At 33.0% G+C, this 17,736-nt stretch overlaps 1 protein-coding gene across 1 annotated transcript; it reads right to left on the bottom strand.

Annotated features, from left to right (window-relative positions):
• Positions 1-15,341: 15,341 nt before the first annotated feature.
• LOC108462738 (WUSCHEL-related homeobox 3-like) lies at positions 15,342-16,941 on the bottom strand. The gene is made up of 2 exons (XM_053018110.1): positions 16,403-16,941; positions 15,342-15,887 (listed from the first exon to the last, which is right to left on the bottom strand). Exons 1-2 carry the CDS (start codon positions 16,730-16,732, stop codon positions 15,615-15,617), a joined length of 603 nt encoding a protein of 200 aa, XP_052874070.1. The 5' UTR covers positions 16,733-16,941; the 3' UTR covers positions 15,342-15,614.
• Positions 16,942-17,736: the final 795 nt, after the last annotated feature.

Raw genomic sequence — 17,736 nt, 5'->3', positions numbered from 1 at the left:
TTTCAAAACTCATGTCATGATTTAAAAGAATATTCCGTTATTTAGGTTAAAGGAGAAAATCGAAACCCAATAAGTTAGGGCACGATTGTCTCGAATTACCAAATACGGAATATTACTTTATGAAAGAATTATTATTGGGTTGGATATAATGATAATAAGAATAATATTAAAGTAAAGTAAACAATAATACTATATATAAATATATATATATATGTATATAATAGAAATACACACTACTATATAATAATAATAATAAATATAGAAATACAAAAAGCAAATATAATAAAAATATTAAATTAAAGTAATAAAAACAATACTATATATAAATATATATATATGTATATACATAAAATATACACTAATATATAATAATAATAGTAATAGCAAAAATAATGAAAATATGAGTAATATTAATAATATATTAGAATACAAAAGTAAAGTAATAACAATAGGGGTGATAATAATAATAATAATACAAACAATAATACATATATATATATATATAATAATAGTAGTTAGAAATAAAAAATAATAGAAGTAACAATAATGATAGTAATAATATAAATAAATATGGAGAGGGCATATATAATATAATAATATAAATAATAATATATACATGAGAAATAATTATAATAATATAAATAATAGTAAAAATAATAAAATAATAAAACAAAGCTCTCAACTCTCTTTCTCCCTCTTTTCTAAATCCGGCCGTTGGTCCGGCTTTACTTCGGTCATGGACCCCCACGGGCCGCCATCGGCTCCATCGTACACGGCGGCCGGACCTAAAAAAAAAAACTTTTTTCGGTAATGAAAATATGGGTAAGCTTCTTACTTTTATTTTTACTTTCGTATAAAAAAAACAAAATAAAATTGAAAGGAAAACAATAAACAAACAAAGAACTAAATATGAGAATAGACAAAGGAAACCTCTTTTGCTTTGATCTTTGATTAATCTTCAAAAACTAGCCTTTCCAAGAAACAAAAACAACCTTCTTTCCAAAAAAACAAAAAAACACCTCTAAAAAACAAAAAAACCTCCTCCAAAACAAAGAACAATCCTCCTCCAAAAAACCAAAAACCCCCTTTGAAACAAAGTCTTGAATGGCTTTTATAGCCAAATTTTACAAGTGGAGTGGTTGGGGTGGTTTAGGTGGCCAAGGGTGGTGGAGTTGGTGGCCAAGGTGGGTGGCCAACAAAGGTGGTGGAGTAGGTGGCCAAGGTTTTATTTATTTATTTATTTTTTTGTGTTTGGGTTGGGATTAGGTTGGGCCAAAATTGGGTTTGGGCTTGTAAGCTGGATAATAGGCTAGGTTTAATTGGGTTTGGTTTTATTGGGTCCGGGCAAAATTTGGGTCTTCTGTTGCCCTCTTTGCTCATTATCGTAACGAGAATTGAGCAAAGACTACAAAAGACCAATTTTGCCGGGGCTCGCCGAAGTCTTAAGTTCTTGATCTTCTTTAAAATGGCCTCTTGGCGGCTTCAATCGCTTCACCGCAACTCGGAAGGCGATATCCGCTATCTTTGATTTGCTTCACTTGTAAGCACTGGAATGTCGATTTGCTATCTTCGATCTGTTCCCTATAAGCACAGGATGCCAAATCGATGTTTTCAACTTGTTCCCTATAAGCAGGGATGCCATCTTTGAAATCTTTGATCCGCTTCACTTGTAAGCATGGGAATGTCGATCTGTTATCTTTGATTTGTTCCTATAAAGCGGGGATGCCAAATCGATGTTTTCAACTTGTTCCTATAAGCATGAGGATGCCATCTTGAAATCTTTGATCCGCTTCACTTGTAAGCACAGGAATGTCGGATCTGCTATCTTCGATTTGTTCCCTATAAGCAGGGGATGCCAAATCTGCTGTTTTCAACTTGTTCCCTATAAGCACAGGGATGCCATGCTGAAATCTTCGATCTGCTTCACTGTGTAAGCACAGAATGTCGATCTGCTATCTTCGATTTGTTCCCTATAAGCACAGGGATGCCAAATCTGCTGTTTTCAACTTGTTCCCTATAAGCACAGGGATGCCATGCTGAAATCTTCGATCTGCTTCACTCTAAGCACGGAATGTCGATCTGCTATCTTCGATTTGTTCCTATAAGCGCAGGGATGCCAAATCATTGTTTTCAACTTGTTCCCTATAAGCACGGGGATGCCATCTTTGAAATCTTTGATCCGCTTCACTTTGTAAGCAGGGAATGTCGATCTGCTATCTTTGATTTGTTCACTATAAGCACAGAGATGCCAAATCTGCTGTTTTCAACTTGTTCCCTATAAGCACGGGGATGTCATCTTTGAAATCTTGATCCGCTTCACTTGTAAGCACAGAATGTCGATCCGCTATCTTCGGATCTGCTCCTCGTAACCCGGAGAGATAAGACTTGTTTTAATCTTCTTCCTTTGAAACTTCAAGGAGATCTGCTGTGGCTTTTAGCCTCCAATGCCATTTCGGAAGAAGAGGTTTTTTGAAACTTCAAGGAGATCTGTTGTGGCTTTTAGCCGCTCCAACGCCATTTCGGAAGAAAAGATCCTCTGAAACTTCAAGGAGATCTGCTGTGGCTTTTAGCCGCTCCAATGCCATTTCAGGGAAAAAAAATTTGTAATTTCTAGCCTGTTACCCTACTACTTGGGGTTTAAGGCCCATCATCTTCGATCTATTTCCCAACCGCTTAAGGGGTTAAGATCGTAAATTCAACTGTTACCCTCTTGGTTGGGGGTTAAGATTTGTAAATCTTGACTGTTACCCTCTTGCTTAGGGGTTTAAGGTTTGTAAATTGACTTGTTACCCTACTTGCTTAGGGGTTAAAGCCCATCATCTTCGATCTGTTTCCCTCTCGCTTAGGGGTTAAGATCGTAAATCTTCGACTGTTACCCTACCGCTTAGGGGTTAAGGCTTGTAAATTTGGCTTGTTACCCTCTTGCTTAGGGGTTAAAGCCCATCATCTTCGATCTGTTTCCCTCTTGCTTAGGGGTTAAGATCTTCATCTTCGATCTGTTTCCCTCTTGCTTAGGAGATAAGATCTGCAATTGATCTGTTACCCTACCGATTAGGGGTTTAAGACCCTTCGTCTTCGATCTGTTTCCCTACTGCTTAGGGGGTTAAGATCTGTAAATCTTCAGCCTGTTACCCTATTGCTTAGGGGCTTAAGGCTTGTGAATTCACGATTCTAGGGACATCACCGTAGAATCGGTTCCATATATCTATGCTTATGTCAAATGATTAGGATGCTATGATCGAAATGAATCAAATGCTCCTAACTAGATGTGTTATGAATGTGTCAAATAATTAGGATGCTATGATTGAAATGAATCAAATGCTCCTAACTAGATGTGTTATTATATGAATGTAGAAATGTCATGAGCCCTTTTTAAAAAGGCTTAAGGTATCATCGTGCGTTGTTCATTAGGACATTATCGCTGACGTATTATGTTGGCATCTTATTCAGCTGGTATTCTTGACAGAAAAGTCAAAGAAACAATCACATTTTGCTCGGAAAGCTTGCCCACTGTAATTTTAGAGTCCCTTCCTTTGTACCTTTTAGGACATAAAGTTTGTGCCTCCTCTTCGCAATTTCGGAGGAATAACATTTGGTTTCTTCCATCTATTCCTTTGCAACTCAAAGGCATAGTATTTGTATCATCTTCAATCAGTTTGATCTGTTACACTATTCCCTAGGTGTAATGACCAGATGTACATGAATGCAAAGTATCAATTCTTTTCTCGAGAATGACCCTCTTTTACACTTAGGTTGACATTACTCGTCATTTGTCGAGGTTGTATCACTGATGAAATGTCTCGTCTTTTGGTTCAACCAATAAAGAGTCCAAAGAGATAATATTTCCAACCATTAGGCTTGGTGAGTTCTAAACAATAGTCTGTTTGGGTTCTTGTATTATTTAGAAACTTCCAGAGTAATATGCAAAACTTCTTTTGTGAAAGTGTTATTAGTCCATTAATCATTATTTCAATGCAAAATGCTTGAAAAAGATCAAAACAATTAACAAGAAGGAAATTGGTTATGAGCATAGCTCGAAATGGATAAATTAATCAAAGATTGCAAATGCAATAAGAATGAAATCAACTCGAGCGAATGATTTAATCAAAGATAGCAATGCAATAAGAAGAAAATTTATTTGGACATATCTTGAGAAGAATCAAAGATAAAAAATTCAAAATGGGCAAAATGGAAGCTAGATGCCCCAGATATCGCAGCCTGAGCTTCTCTGTACCAACTTCTTGAGGACCTTTCTGAGTTCAATATGTGTTTAGGGGATCCGGAGTACTTTGTCGATGCCCGAGACGTAACATACTTCTTCATTGTTAATTAAGGCATAGCAAGACTAATGTATGCCCCACTTTGATCCAAATTTGAGCTGCCCTTTTCAAGTTTTCAACTTGAATCCTTTTAGTCTCAAGGCTCCATTTATGGGTTTCGCCTAGCTTCTCTTTTTTCCGCTTTTTTTTTAGAATTTTTTGTTTTTTTTGTGTTTTTGTGTTTTTGTGTTCTTTTTTTTTTTTTTTTTTTGCCTTTGCCTTTGCCTTTGCCTTTGCCATATAACGCCTAATCTTTAAGCAATTGCGACCTTTTGATATTGTACAATTTGTGTTAGACATGATTTTCGGCACTCTTTATTGGCACCCTTTTTTGAAATTTGATGATTTGTCGACCTAGTGACATTGGCATATGAAACAACTTTTATCCTTTTCTCGGTAAACGATGACCCCAAAGGCGAATCGATATTGGTTAGAAGCTTTCAAAGAGATCGGCCCATAACCTCCATGCCCTACATGAAGGGCACATGAATTTCTCTCTATAAATTTGGCATTTACTGACATCTTGATGCAATCCCTTTCTATGGTGGGTCAGCAGAACCCAAATATCATGATTAGCCCGCCATCGTAAAACCATTAGCATATGTCATTCAAAACCCTGCAACATCCTCCTATCTTAGTAGCCAGGCGTATCTTGATATGATCATGCAAAAAATCTTTAAATTCTAGGAAGTGACTCAATGACGTCTCGCTTTGCCTTTGTGGTAATGCAGACTCCGATGTTTGCATCTTTCTCTTGTCATAGGCCTACTGTCTACTGTCTTTTTGTAAGAGAGGATCTGTTTTCATCTTACTCTACCATCCTTAACAAATTAGAGAGTAGTCTACATCTCTATCATCTTCAGAGTGTTGAGATCCCTTTAGGCCCATATTTCGCTCAAAAGGAGACTCGGAGTCAATGACAGCGTTACTCACATCATTGATATCTGGGGACCCGCTGAAGGCAGATTCTAAAGAAATAAATGATTCTAAGGATGATTATTTGTATGGTATGATCATGAATGAAGAATAAACGAATATTTGAAATAAATTCCAAAGAACAAAAGAATCTAAAAACAATTATTTGTACCGTATGAGATGAAATCAAAGAATATTTGCTCAAAAAGATGCATTTTATTGAAATAAAGACTTGGGATACAAGCCTATTTCACAAAAGGGGTTTAATTGCTTCCAGGCTTAAAGCAACAAGCGTGTTTTGAATATTACTCTAGATTAGCTCTAAAAACTACAAGAGGTTCCTCTACAGACTAATCATTCAAAACATTTTCAGGTTTGTAAGGACGAATGCCTCACAAGTTTCTCTACTCAGGATCCGATACTACTAATCCTCTTCTTATTTTTCTATCTTTGACAGAGTCCTTTAATCATTTGCTCTTATCATCGTGATTTGGTAACGGACTCTTTGTACCAGGGGTATCATCAAACTTCACAATCCCCATCTCGAGGAGTCTTTCAACCGTCTTCTTGAAGGCAGTACAGTTTTCTATTGAATGCCCCAATACTCCCGCATGATAATCACATTGAGCGTTTGAATCATACCATTTGGGGTATGGGGGTTACAACGGCTTTATATAATATGGGGACACCACGTGTGAATCAAATAAACTTTGATATAACTCCTTATATGACATTAGGATTGGCGTAAATTGGAGCTTTTCAAAATTTTGCCTTACACTTAATTCCTGCTTTGTCGAACCTTGTTGCCCCCTCGTAGTCACCTTTGGTTGATTGACAGTTAGTGACCTTGAGTGATCTCTATTGTATGAGCTCATACTGTTCACTTCATTCTCCTTTTTCTTTGGAGCTGACCTCTTGGTAGTTTCTCCAACTTCAATCTTGCTACCTCTTATGGCATTCTCAATCATCTCTTTGCCATTACCATATCGGAAAAACTTTTGGTAGTATTCCCAATCATATGGGTGATGAATGGGGCCTTCAAAGTATTAATGAAGAGCATGGTCGTTTCCTTCTCCAAAAAGGTGGTTGGACTTGCATCGCTATTTCCCTCCACCGTTGTGCATCTTGCTGAAACTCTCACTCGTCTTTTTTTTCCATGTTTTGTAGTGTGATCCTATCTGGCGTCATATCACCACATGGTTATCTTGTTGCATGAAAGCTCGTGCAAGATCTCTTCATGAACCGATCTTTATGCGGCTCAACCGATTGTACCACCTAGCCATTGCTCCCATTAGGTCATCACGAAAACAATGGATCAATAGTTGATCGTTGTTCACATAGCGATCATCCTTCTACAAAACATTGTTATGTGCGCCTCGGGCAAGTAGTCCGTTGTACTTTTCAAACTCTGGCATCTTAAATTTATGAGGAAGCACCAAATCTGGAACCAAACTTAAGTCTTTGGCATCGATCCCCTGATGATTGTCAGCGCCTTCTAAAACCCTAAACTTCTCCTCTAACCACCTGCAACGATCTTCCAATTGTTTCGAGGATTCAGTGGCCATTCTTTCCTTCTCTATTAAATCCAGATCAGGAGTAATAGGGTTGACCAAGCTATCACCCAAATTATTTCCCAACCCAGATGGGAAATTTATGGGGATTCCAGCATCCACTGGCCCATGTTGAGGCCTCACTGTGACAGATGGCCTTCTAGGAGGTGCCTCGGTTTGCAGGGGCACATGAGGTGGGGTAAAACCCGGAGGGTAGGAAGGATCTTTATTATCTTCTCCCGCTTTGATCAAAGGGCTTTTCCCCTTTTCTAATTTGCCAGCCAATAGACGAGTTAATTGATCCATCATGCTTTTCTGGGACTCTAACATATGGTCCCTCATATCTTGCTGTATCTTAGCCAGTTGCTCTTGCATCTGCTCTTGTAATTGTTCTTGCATCTTCCTTTGCATTTGTTCTATCCTTTCTAATCTACGGTCCATTGCTTTGGTTTCTGGCGGGTATAGTGGTGTGTTCGGTTGCTTGATTCTCGTTGGTTTCAGATTAAGCGAAATAATTTTGTTTAATCAGGGTTTTTTAGTGAAAGTTTAATGCAAATGTTGCAATGTAATACAAATGTATGGAATGAATGCAAAAGAAAGGAAGATGTTGATCTTGAATTCAATTCCACTAGAATAACTTTTCTAGAAAACATATTTCTTTACATGAAAATAGATTACATATGCGGTATTGTCCTTCATATCCCAAGTAAACGCTGATCTTTTCTTCATGGTCGAATCCTGTAAATTCTCTAAAAGATGCCTTTACTAGTTCCTTGCTGCTTAATCTGAGCCTCGATCTCTTGCTCACTTATCTCCATGATACTCATCAAAAGTGCCGGCTCTTGAATAATCTTCGTTGGCAATTAAATCAAGTCATGTATTCCTTCGTGGACTTCCGGCTTTCTCTCGTCATGCCTCTGTTGGCTTGAATCTCTGGCAATTACATCATGTATTCCTCTGTGAACTACCAGCTTTCTTTCATCGTGTTTACTTAGACTATATTCAGGCGATCGCACTATAATCTACTTTATCAAGAAATTCGTTTCCTTATGACAAACTATTCTATTTAGGAATTGAATTTCGAATCAACACATTCTTTTCTTTGATGTAATGTAATGCAAATGCATGAGCATAAAATAAAAAGGAAGGCATTAATTCTAAATTTAATTTCATTAGAACAACTTTTCTAGAAAGCAAATTCTTTTACATAAAACGGACTACATATACGGCTTTTCTCTTGTATTCCAAGTGAAGACACCTATCTTCCTCTTCATATCCGGATCTTGTGGTCGAGTCTAACGAATTCTCCAAGAGATGTCTATATTAACTCCTTTTTTGCTCGATCCAAGCTGCGACTCGTTGCTCACTTATTACTGTGATACTTGTCAGCTCCTTTAAGAAGGTCAAGATGTGATGACTCTCGAATAATCTTTGTCGGTTTACGTCTTGAGCAATGAAGCGAAGTCTTGTATTTCTTTACGGGCTATCAGTCTTCTTTCATGTGTTCACTTGGATCATATTTAGACAACCGTATTATAATCCACTTTATCAAAAAATTCATTTTCTTATGACAAACTGTTCTATTTAGCAATCAAATATGAATCAACACCTCCTTCCTAGGATGATGTAATGTAATGCAATTATAAACAAAACAAAAATAAAACACGTTAGTACAGGATAAATAAATAACAAATAAAGCAATTCGGGTGACCACTAGGGTTTCGGAGTGGCTCTACCTAGGGTGGGCTCCTAGGTCTCTCTATATGTGGTTTGGTTCTAGAGTAAGGGTATCTGAACCAGCAGATTCCTCGATCCTCACCCATTATAGGCTCATTTGAATCGAGTTCAATTCAGAGAATACATTTCCCTATGGCTACGGAGATGAAAATCTCACGAAACCATAGAATACGGATGTATTCGAAAGTGATCCACTATCCCGCACGAAGGTGAAAACCTCACGGCGTAGTTTCTCACTCCCACTTAAGGGTGTGACCACAGCGGTCATGCAATGCAATGCGAGAAGATATATGCATAAAAACTTGAAACAATTAAAGAAACTAGGAATAAAATGATGAAAACAAGATCGAAAAACGGGTGAAACGCAATAAAGTGATCGTATATCAAAACCAAATTCTCAATTTTGAAAAAGACAAAAGTTAATCAACTTGTGGCTTGACTCTCTTATAAAACTCCCAGTGAGTCGCTAAGTTGTCGTAACCATTTTTTAAAAAAAGCGGGTATGGACTTAGAAAAAAAAAATGAAAAGCAGAGTCGCCACCAATCTTTTTAGGTGTGATCGGATCACCTTAAGTTAATCATTTTAATAAAAGTTAAGATTTACTAAAGCGATAATTTTGGTCTCTGAAAATCGGAAAATGAGTTCGAGTCGGTTACGCATGAGGAAGGATTAGCACCCTTGATCGCCCAAAATTGGTACCTAGTTGATTAATTAGTGTCTTAGTGTCGAAAATTTGAAAACTTGAAAGAATTTAAAATCGATCCTCTTTGTAAAGAAAATGTTCAAATGTTAAGGACCTTCTCGTCTCACAATATAAAAGGTCACATCCAGTAAGTTAGGACACGACATCTTGAATTTTCGAGAGCGAGCTTGCCTTTTATATAAAAATTTGTGTATTTCAAAAGGTTATTCAGTTAGTTAAGGTGAACGAGGAAAATCGAAACCCAGTAAGTTAGGTACGTTTCCTCAATTCCCAAACACCGAATATTGCCTTTACTTGCAAAAATCTTATTTCGAGGTAACAAAATGCCATACCCATAAGTTAGGGCACAACACCTCGAATCTCCGAGAATAAGCATTTTTCAAAACTCATGTCGCGATTTAAAAGAATATTCCGTTATTTAGGTTAAAGGAGAAAATCGAAACCCAATAAGTTAGGGCACGATTGTCTCGAATTACCAAATACGGAATATTACTTTATGAAAGAATTATTATTGGGTTGGATATAATGATAATAAGAATAATATTAAAGTAAAGTAAACAATAATACTATATATAAATATATATATGTATATAATAGAAATACACACTACTATATAATAATAATAATAAATATAGAAATACAAAAAGCAAATATAATAAAAATATTAAATTAAAGTAATAAAAACAATACTATATATAAATATATATATATGTACATACATAAATACACTAATATATAATAATAATAGTAATAGCAAAAATAATGAAAATATGAGTAATATTAATAATATATTAGAATAGAAAAGTAAAGTAATAACAATAGGGTGATAATAATAATAATAATACAAACAATAATACATATATATATATATATAATAATAGTAGTTAGAAATAAAAATAATAGAAGTAACAATAATGATAGTAATAATATAAATAAATATGGAGAGGGCATATATAATATAATAATATAAATAATAATATATACATGAGAAATAATAATAATAATATAAATAATAGTAAAAATAATAAAATAATAAAACAAAGCTTTCAACTCTCTTTCTCCCTCTTTTCTAAATCCGCCGTTGGTCCGGCTTTACTTCGATTATGGACCCCACGGGTCGCCATCGGCGCCATCATTACTGCAATACGGACCTCAAAAAAAACTTTTTCGGTAATGAAAATATGGGTAAGCTTCTTACTTTTATTTTTACTTTCGTATAAAAAAACAAAATAAAATTGAAAGGAAAACAATAAACAAACAAAGAACTAAAAATGAGAATAGACAAAAGAAACCTCTTTTGCTTTGATCTTTGATTAATCTTCAAAAACTAGCCTTTCCAAGAAACAAAAACAACCTTCTTTCCAAAAAAACAAAAAAACACCTCCAAAAAATAAAAAAACCTCCTCCAAAACAAAGAACAATCCTCTTCCAAAAAACCAAAAACCCCCTTTGAAACAAAGTCTTGAATGGCTTTTATAGCCAAATTTTACAAGTGGAGTGGTTGGGGTGGTTTAGGTGGCCAAGGGTGGCGGAGTTGGTGGCCAACAAAGGTGGTGGAGTAGGTGGCCAAGGTTTTTATTTATTTATTTATTTTTTTGTGTTTGGGTTGGGATTAGGTTGGGCCAAAATTGGGTTTGGGCTTGTAACTGGATAATAGGCTAGGTTTAATTCGGGTTTGGTTTTATTGGGTCCCGGGCAAAATTTGGGTCTTACACTAAATATATGAGAAAGTTTTTTATTCCTTTCTTTATTGCTAATAATTCGTTTTCATACAAAACATAATTAATTTCATTTGGTTTAAATTTTCCCGAACTATACATATTAATTCTTCATTTTTTATTGTTTTAGCTTTTAAAATACAACCGCAATAATTTCTTATTGGCAAAGATCAGTCTTTTTTAGAAGTCACCCCTCCAGTTATTTGAAGTACCTCCTGATTTGGTGGTTACGGCTATCCAACAAGACAAAGCTTTTAGAATCTCTTAGAAGGTTTTAAGTTGTAATTATGTTTATTTTTCACCAAAAAAAAATTCAACCCTAATAATTTTGTGACGCACCTGTTTCTAAAATTAATTTATCGCATTGTTTAGGTAAAAAAAACTTTTGGAATATGATTTATTTCAAATTTTAAACTTTTTATGATTTTCGAGTCTATTTTAGACCAGATAAAGGGTTTATCCTTTTTTTAATTTTTCATATAATTTACCTATTTTTCGGATAAGTTAGGAAAGAAATTTTTTCCATAATTAATAATTCCCAAAAATTATTGAAACTGCTTTTTATCTTCAATGTTTTCAGGAAATTCTTTTATTTTTACTATAATATGATCTTGTAGTTTAAGACCATCTGCAGATAATTTTAATCCTAAGAATTCTATTTTTGTTGTTTCTAGTTCTATTTTCTTAGGACTTAGTACGATTCCATGTTTTATGAATTCTTGAGAAATGATATTTAAATATTTTCTATGTTTTTTAATGTATCTGAAAATATTAAAATATCATCTATATAAACTAAACAAAATTTTTATATTTATTACATATAGAATCCATCCATCTTTAAAAGATTTGTGGTGCATTACATAATCCAAATGGCATTACTTTCCATTGATAATATCCATTAGATGCACTAAAAGCTGTCAAATGCTTGAATTCTTCTATTAGCATGATTTGCCAGAATCCTAATTTACAGTCAAATTTACTAAAATATTTTGCTTGTTTAGCTTGATTAATTAAAACATCCTTTCTTGGAATAAAATATCCATCAAAAATAATATTTTTGTTTAATCTTTTATAATTAATAACCATTCTAGCTTTTCCTCTTTTTATTTCGACATGATTTTTAACCATAAAGGCTGGACTAGAATGTGAACTATTAGTTATTTCTATTAGGGGCGTAGCCAGGGGGGTTGGCATGGGCATGGGCTCCGGCCCCCCTAAAATGAAAAATTTTATTTTAGGCCCTTTAAATTTTTAAAATTTAATTTAAAAATAAGTAGAAAACCAGGTACATGGTAGTTTTTAAATCATAGGAATGATGAGAGTAACAAAATGCAGGCAATCCATTTAAATTTTCATACCAGAAACTGAGACAAATAAAATAATTTAACTGAGCCAAAAAGGTCCATATGTGTGTTGTCAAAAGACAAAAATAGATTATAGCAAGGTTGTAGGATTTGTGGGACATTGTTTCTGAATTTTTCCGACATTGGGCTTACGACAGCAAAATGATAGTGTTAAATTGCTTTTCGTGTGTCAGCAGACCTCAAAATTACCTTTTTAACCTCAAGGGTAAATAAATATATATGACCTAACCCACCATATCATTTCATACCTTTTCTATTACCAAAATTATTGTTTTTAATCTAAAGTTTTCTACTACCTAATAATTAAGATTAAATACTAAATCCAGCGAAGTTAAACTTCTAAGCATAGACAAACTCTCCTAATATTTTAATATTTATATTATATAAATTGAAAAATAATAATTAAATTAAATTAAATCTAATCAAATTTAAATTTGGAATGAAATTTATTATTTTGATTCCATCTAACTCGTAAACAAAATATGTCCTGTGCCCATGAATATCTATTTTTGGCTGCATTTCAAATTCAAAAACCATTATTTTATAGCCATTTATAACCTATTTTTTCAGAAGATTTCTGCCATTCATTTCACTCCTTTTTAATTTCCTTTGGGAAAAACCTTATTTGTACGAAAATTGAAGGGTAATTTTTTTTTTTAAAGTGGCCATCTAACGGCCTACAGTGTTTTGAAATCTAGTTTGGGCTAAGATTTTAATGCAATGTTGGGTAATTTTTTTAAAAAATTAAAATGAAATTGGTTTACAAACTGATATATAATAATTATTATTGTGTGCTTTTTATTACGTTTGCTTGCTTTCTTTTATGTAGTAATTAAATTATATCGGCTGGACGTATATCTTTTGTCCCTAAAGTTGAAATATTACATTAATTTTTATGCATGCTTTTGTTATTATTATGTTTGTCTTCAATTGCTCTTCTTCCTTTCCTTTTTCCTCCCTTTTTCCAATTAATTGGAAAAGTGACATATATATATACGGTACGAATATGTGTGTTTAAACACAATTATTCTTTTGATGTATACCTATCATATTATTTAAACTTTTTTATCGAATTTAGTAACTTATAATTAGATTAAAGGTGGTTTGAATCGATATTGGATTCAGACCATGTTTATTATCAAGGGTGAAACTAAAAATTTTGTAGTGGAGAGACTGGAATTGAACTCAAAAGCCAAAATAAAAATTTATCAAAATGTAAAGGCCTAAACAATGAATTTTACTAAACTTGGACCGGGGAGTAGGTGGTATCACCCTTGCTTATTATGGTATCAATATAATATATACTTACCTAAACTTGATCTGACTAGAAATATAAAATCAAAATTTTATTTAAATGTATTTATATTTATAAATAGTTAACCCTAATTTATTTAAACTAATTCATATTATTGTTTAAATTTTTAAATATATAATTTTTATGTAATATATAGTAATTATATATGTACCTTTTACTATCATTATATAGTCATTTTCTTTATTAAATTCTTAAACAACATAAATTTTAATATTTATATTATAATATAAAATGTTTAAGTTTCATATGCTAAAATTTACATAATTCATATTGTAAACATAAGCTTAAGCTTTGGATATTAGTCTACACCCAATTCATATTTCAAACAAGATTAACTTTTGTTCAAGTCACTTCTCGAGCTTTACATATTATAAACTTAAAAATATGTTAAGCTTAAGTTTTAGATATTAGACTTGTATCTAATTCATATTTTAAAAGAATTTAATTTTTATTTAAATTACTTCTCATGCTTTTTTAATTATTTCTAAATCCTCTCAAATATTTAATAATCCTTTAAATTTGAGCAGACAGTCAAATAATATGTATATATATATATATAAAATATGTTTTGCTCATAAAATACCAAATCTAAAAATTAGATTTCATTAGATAATGTGCATGTTTTTTACGTAATGACAATCATAAATAATTTAGATTGTAGGGTCGCCTATTTTTAGTTCAGAGAAAAGGGGAGAAGGTGAAGGGGTTGACATTGAACGCATGACTCAAATTTCAAAGGCAATAATTTGAATGTTCTCAAACCAATAATCAAACACGTACACGGACTTTTTATATAGGAGTTTTTAATTTGATTAAAACTTAGTTTAATATTTATTATTAGTTATTTTGCATGCTTAGTCAACTTTATATCTATATTATAACCGATTTATAGAATTAATTATTTAGCAAAAGATATATATTTATTATTACTTAGCAATTTAAATGGATTTTTAAAATATAATAAAATATAATAAATTAACCTCCAAACCCAATTTTTTTTCTAATACAAATATAACATTCCCCATTATATATATATAATACTTTGTACCAGTTCTTAACTTACAATAATAAAGCCTAGTGGACTGGCTATATATAGTGTTAAAGTTAAACAGTAGACTTTTCTTTTGCTTTTATTCCATAAAGTAATGTAGGTTATTAGTGCATTGACTATTGAGTACCATTAAACATGAAGAGCCATGTATTAAGATTGAGATTTAATCAATATATTTTAAAATACGCTTACTTTTCTCATTTAAAATTCTAATTCAATCATTGATAAGGTTAGTATTTCTTTTAATAAAAAATTTTCATTAATATATTATTGTAATAGGATCAACTTTAGAAGCAAACCATTATAAACTTATTAAGAAAATTTGACCCAGAAATACCAACGGTGTGATTGTCAAATGTTGGGTAGCAATTATTAAATCGAAAAAGTAAATAGGGACTCAATCTCAAACTTATCAAAATACAAGGATTAATGTCATATTTTGACCTAAATTTAAAAAAGAAGGGGGAAATCCATAAGAAAAAAAATGGGGTTTCTTCCTTCATGTGAATTTTTATTAATAATTGATTGACTTGTCTGAAAGATCCAAAAATGAAAAAAAATACAAACAAAAAAAGCCTGATTTCTGTGTGACTAGAGGTCCATCAAGTACTGATATAGCCCTTGCATAAGGGACAGCTTTAAGATACACAAAAGACAAGCTTGAAAAATTTGAACAACATTTTCATGTTCATATTCTAGAATTCTGATAACGTTTTCGAAATAAAAAAAGAAGAAGTGAAAAATACAGTGCAGATTCATAGGTAAAAATATAACAGTACTAGTACCACAGATACATTGCAGAAAGCCAAGAAAACCAGAAAAAAAAAATTACACCCACATTTCATCTCAAAAAAGAAGACCAAAAAACATAGAAACCTAGTTACAAGTTACAACCTAGGCATCATACAGAGAGAAAAGAGGTTTTGTTTTTTGTTTTTAAATTAGCCGTTGTTATTCTTGTTGCACTCTTCCTTGAGATTGGAAGCAGTGACTGGGAAAAGTTCAAGGGTTTTAAGGGGAGGTGGTCCAGTGGTGGTGGTGGTGAAGAAGCATGGAGATGATAAAGATGGACTACTCAAATCAACCATCATCAGCAAATCACCGCCGTATATCTTCATCATAGACTTATCAACATCCATTCTTTCAGATACATCAAGCTTCCACGTGTAGTTCATCCCTTGCTTTGCTGCTGCTGCAGCATCATGAACTCCCACCTGCTATAAAAAATTCTCACCCACAAAAAAAAAATGGTTAACTAAATGGTAAAATGAAAAGGGTACAGAAACAATGGGGGCCAGGTATGTTTAAATAAGCTTTGGATTTTTGTTCTTTTTTAAAAAGTATTCAATATTGTTTTTTAATCCATTTAAAAGCTAAGAATAAATAAGACAAGTTTCGTATTTAGTTTCACAATATATTGAATTAGAAAGAACAAAAAAGGAAGCACATGCATGCGTATGTCTTTAAATTTTATGCATGTGCAACATTTTACAAACCTTGTAAGAAAACCCTACATAAATCCTCAAGTCATCATTATATATATATGAAATATTGAAAAAAGGAGAGGATAATATTATATATATATATTCTCCTTTTGGACAATTTTAACTGTTTCTAACTGGGTAGGAAAGGTGAAGTCAATAAAAGGGTAGTCTTGTTTGATAGTCTAACTAACATTGGAATCAAAATAAATAAATAAATATATATATATTAGAGTTAGTTAAGTTACCTGAGGAAAAGGAGGGGGTGAGTTATAGTAAGAAAGACGTTGAAAAGGAGGGGAGGGGAGAGAATCAAAGTAGTGATGAAAAAGTTGTTGTTGTTGTAATTGGAGTTGCTTGGTAAGTTTCCTTCTAAGCTTCTGTCTTTCCCTTGCCTTATGGTTTTGGAACCAATAAAACACATTCTTGCCTTCAATTTTGCCATAGAAAGAGAGGTGTGAAGTGATTTGTTGGATTTGTGTAGCATTTGGGGTCTTCACCCCACTCCTATACATCTCTTCCAATATCATAACTTGCTCTGGTGTTGGACACCACCTAGAAGACCCTGCTGGACACATCTTATGGAAACCAGAACACCTTGCTTAATGTCTTGTAGTAATTTTGATTGGAAAATTGAGACTTGGGGTTTTGATGTAATGAGAAAAAGAGGGTACATACATATATATATATATATATATATATTAATAGATGGAGAGATGAGAGGATAAAAGTAAATACAATGGTTATAATGTTTATAAGAGAAGTAAAGTAAGAGAAAGAGAGAGAGAAGGGCGGGGGGGGGGAGGGACAGCAAAGGGGGGTTAAATGGAGTGTGAACAAAGTACCAAATGCAGGTTGTCATGCTGATGTTTCCCTGTTTGGGGCATTCAAGTTTGGGCTTTTTTTATTATTCAGTCTAATGCCAATAGATTTCGTGAGTGTGAATAAATGGGTAGGAGGGAGTTGAATGATTATAATGTCAATTTCACCATATTATTGGAACAGAAGGGGGATGAAGTAGGCATACCCTAAGTATAGCCAAAGTCTTAATGGTGTTTGGTCGGAGACAATAACAGTATTAAGTAAATTTAGATTCAGATCCTCTGCAGATTTAACTGTCCCTTTGCATAGCAATGAGTTAGTTCAGCGAGTTAGTTCAGCCACCATGATTGCAAATAAATGTCTTCATACTCCTTTCGAATTTTTTTTTATTGGCTTTAGCATTTGACTTGTCAACAAAGAATAATGATAATATATGTTTATATTTTTTTATATAATCGCAGAAATTGATCAGAGATTAAATTCGTGATTTTGAGTCAACTGAAAACTTGATATTGATTTCTTTGTTTATTTCTTTGTTGTTCCATTAATTATATGGATTTATACTTCACGCAACCATAGTAATGATTTATTTATTTATATATGGGTAATCTACAAAAAAAAAAAAAATCATTTTGTTTGTCTTAAGTTACATTTTAATCATTTATGTTTAAAATGTTACATTTTAGTAACTTATGTTATTATTTTTTTACAAAGTGATCACTCTACCGTTAAGTTCCGTTATCTCTCTAACTGTAATCCT

The sequence above is a fragment of the Gossypium arboreum genome, chromosome 1, assembly GCF_025698485.1.
Source record: "Gossypium arboreum isolate Shixiya-1 chromosome 1, ASM2569848v2, whole genome shotgun sequence".
NCBI classification, from domain to species: Eukaryota; Viridiplantae; Streptophyta; class Magnoliopsida; order Malvales; family Malvaceae; genus Gossypium; species Gossypium arboreum.
The sequence above is the reverse complement of the archived record's forward strand: the minus strand, read 5'-3'. Positions and strand labels throughout refer to the sequence as shown.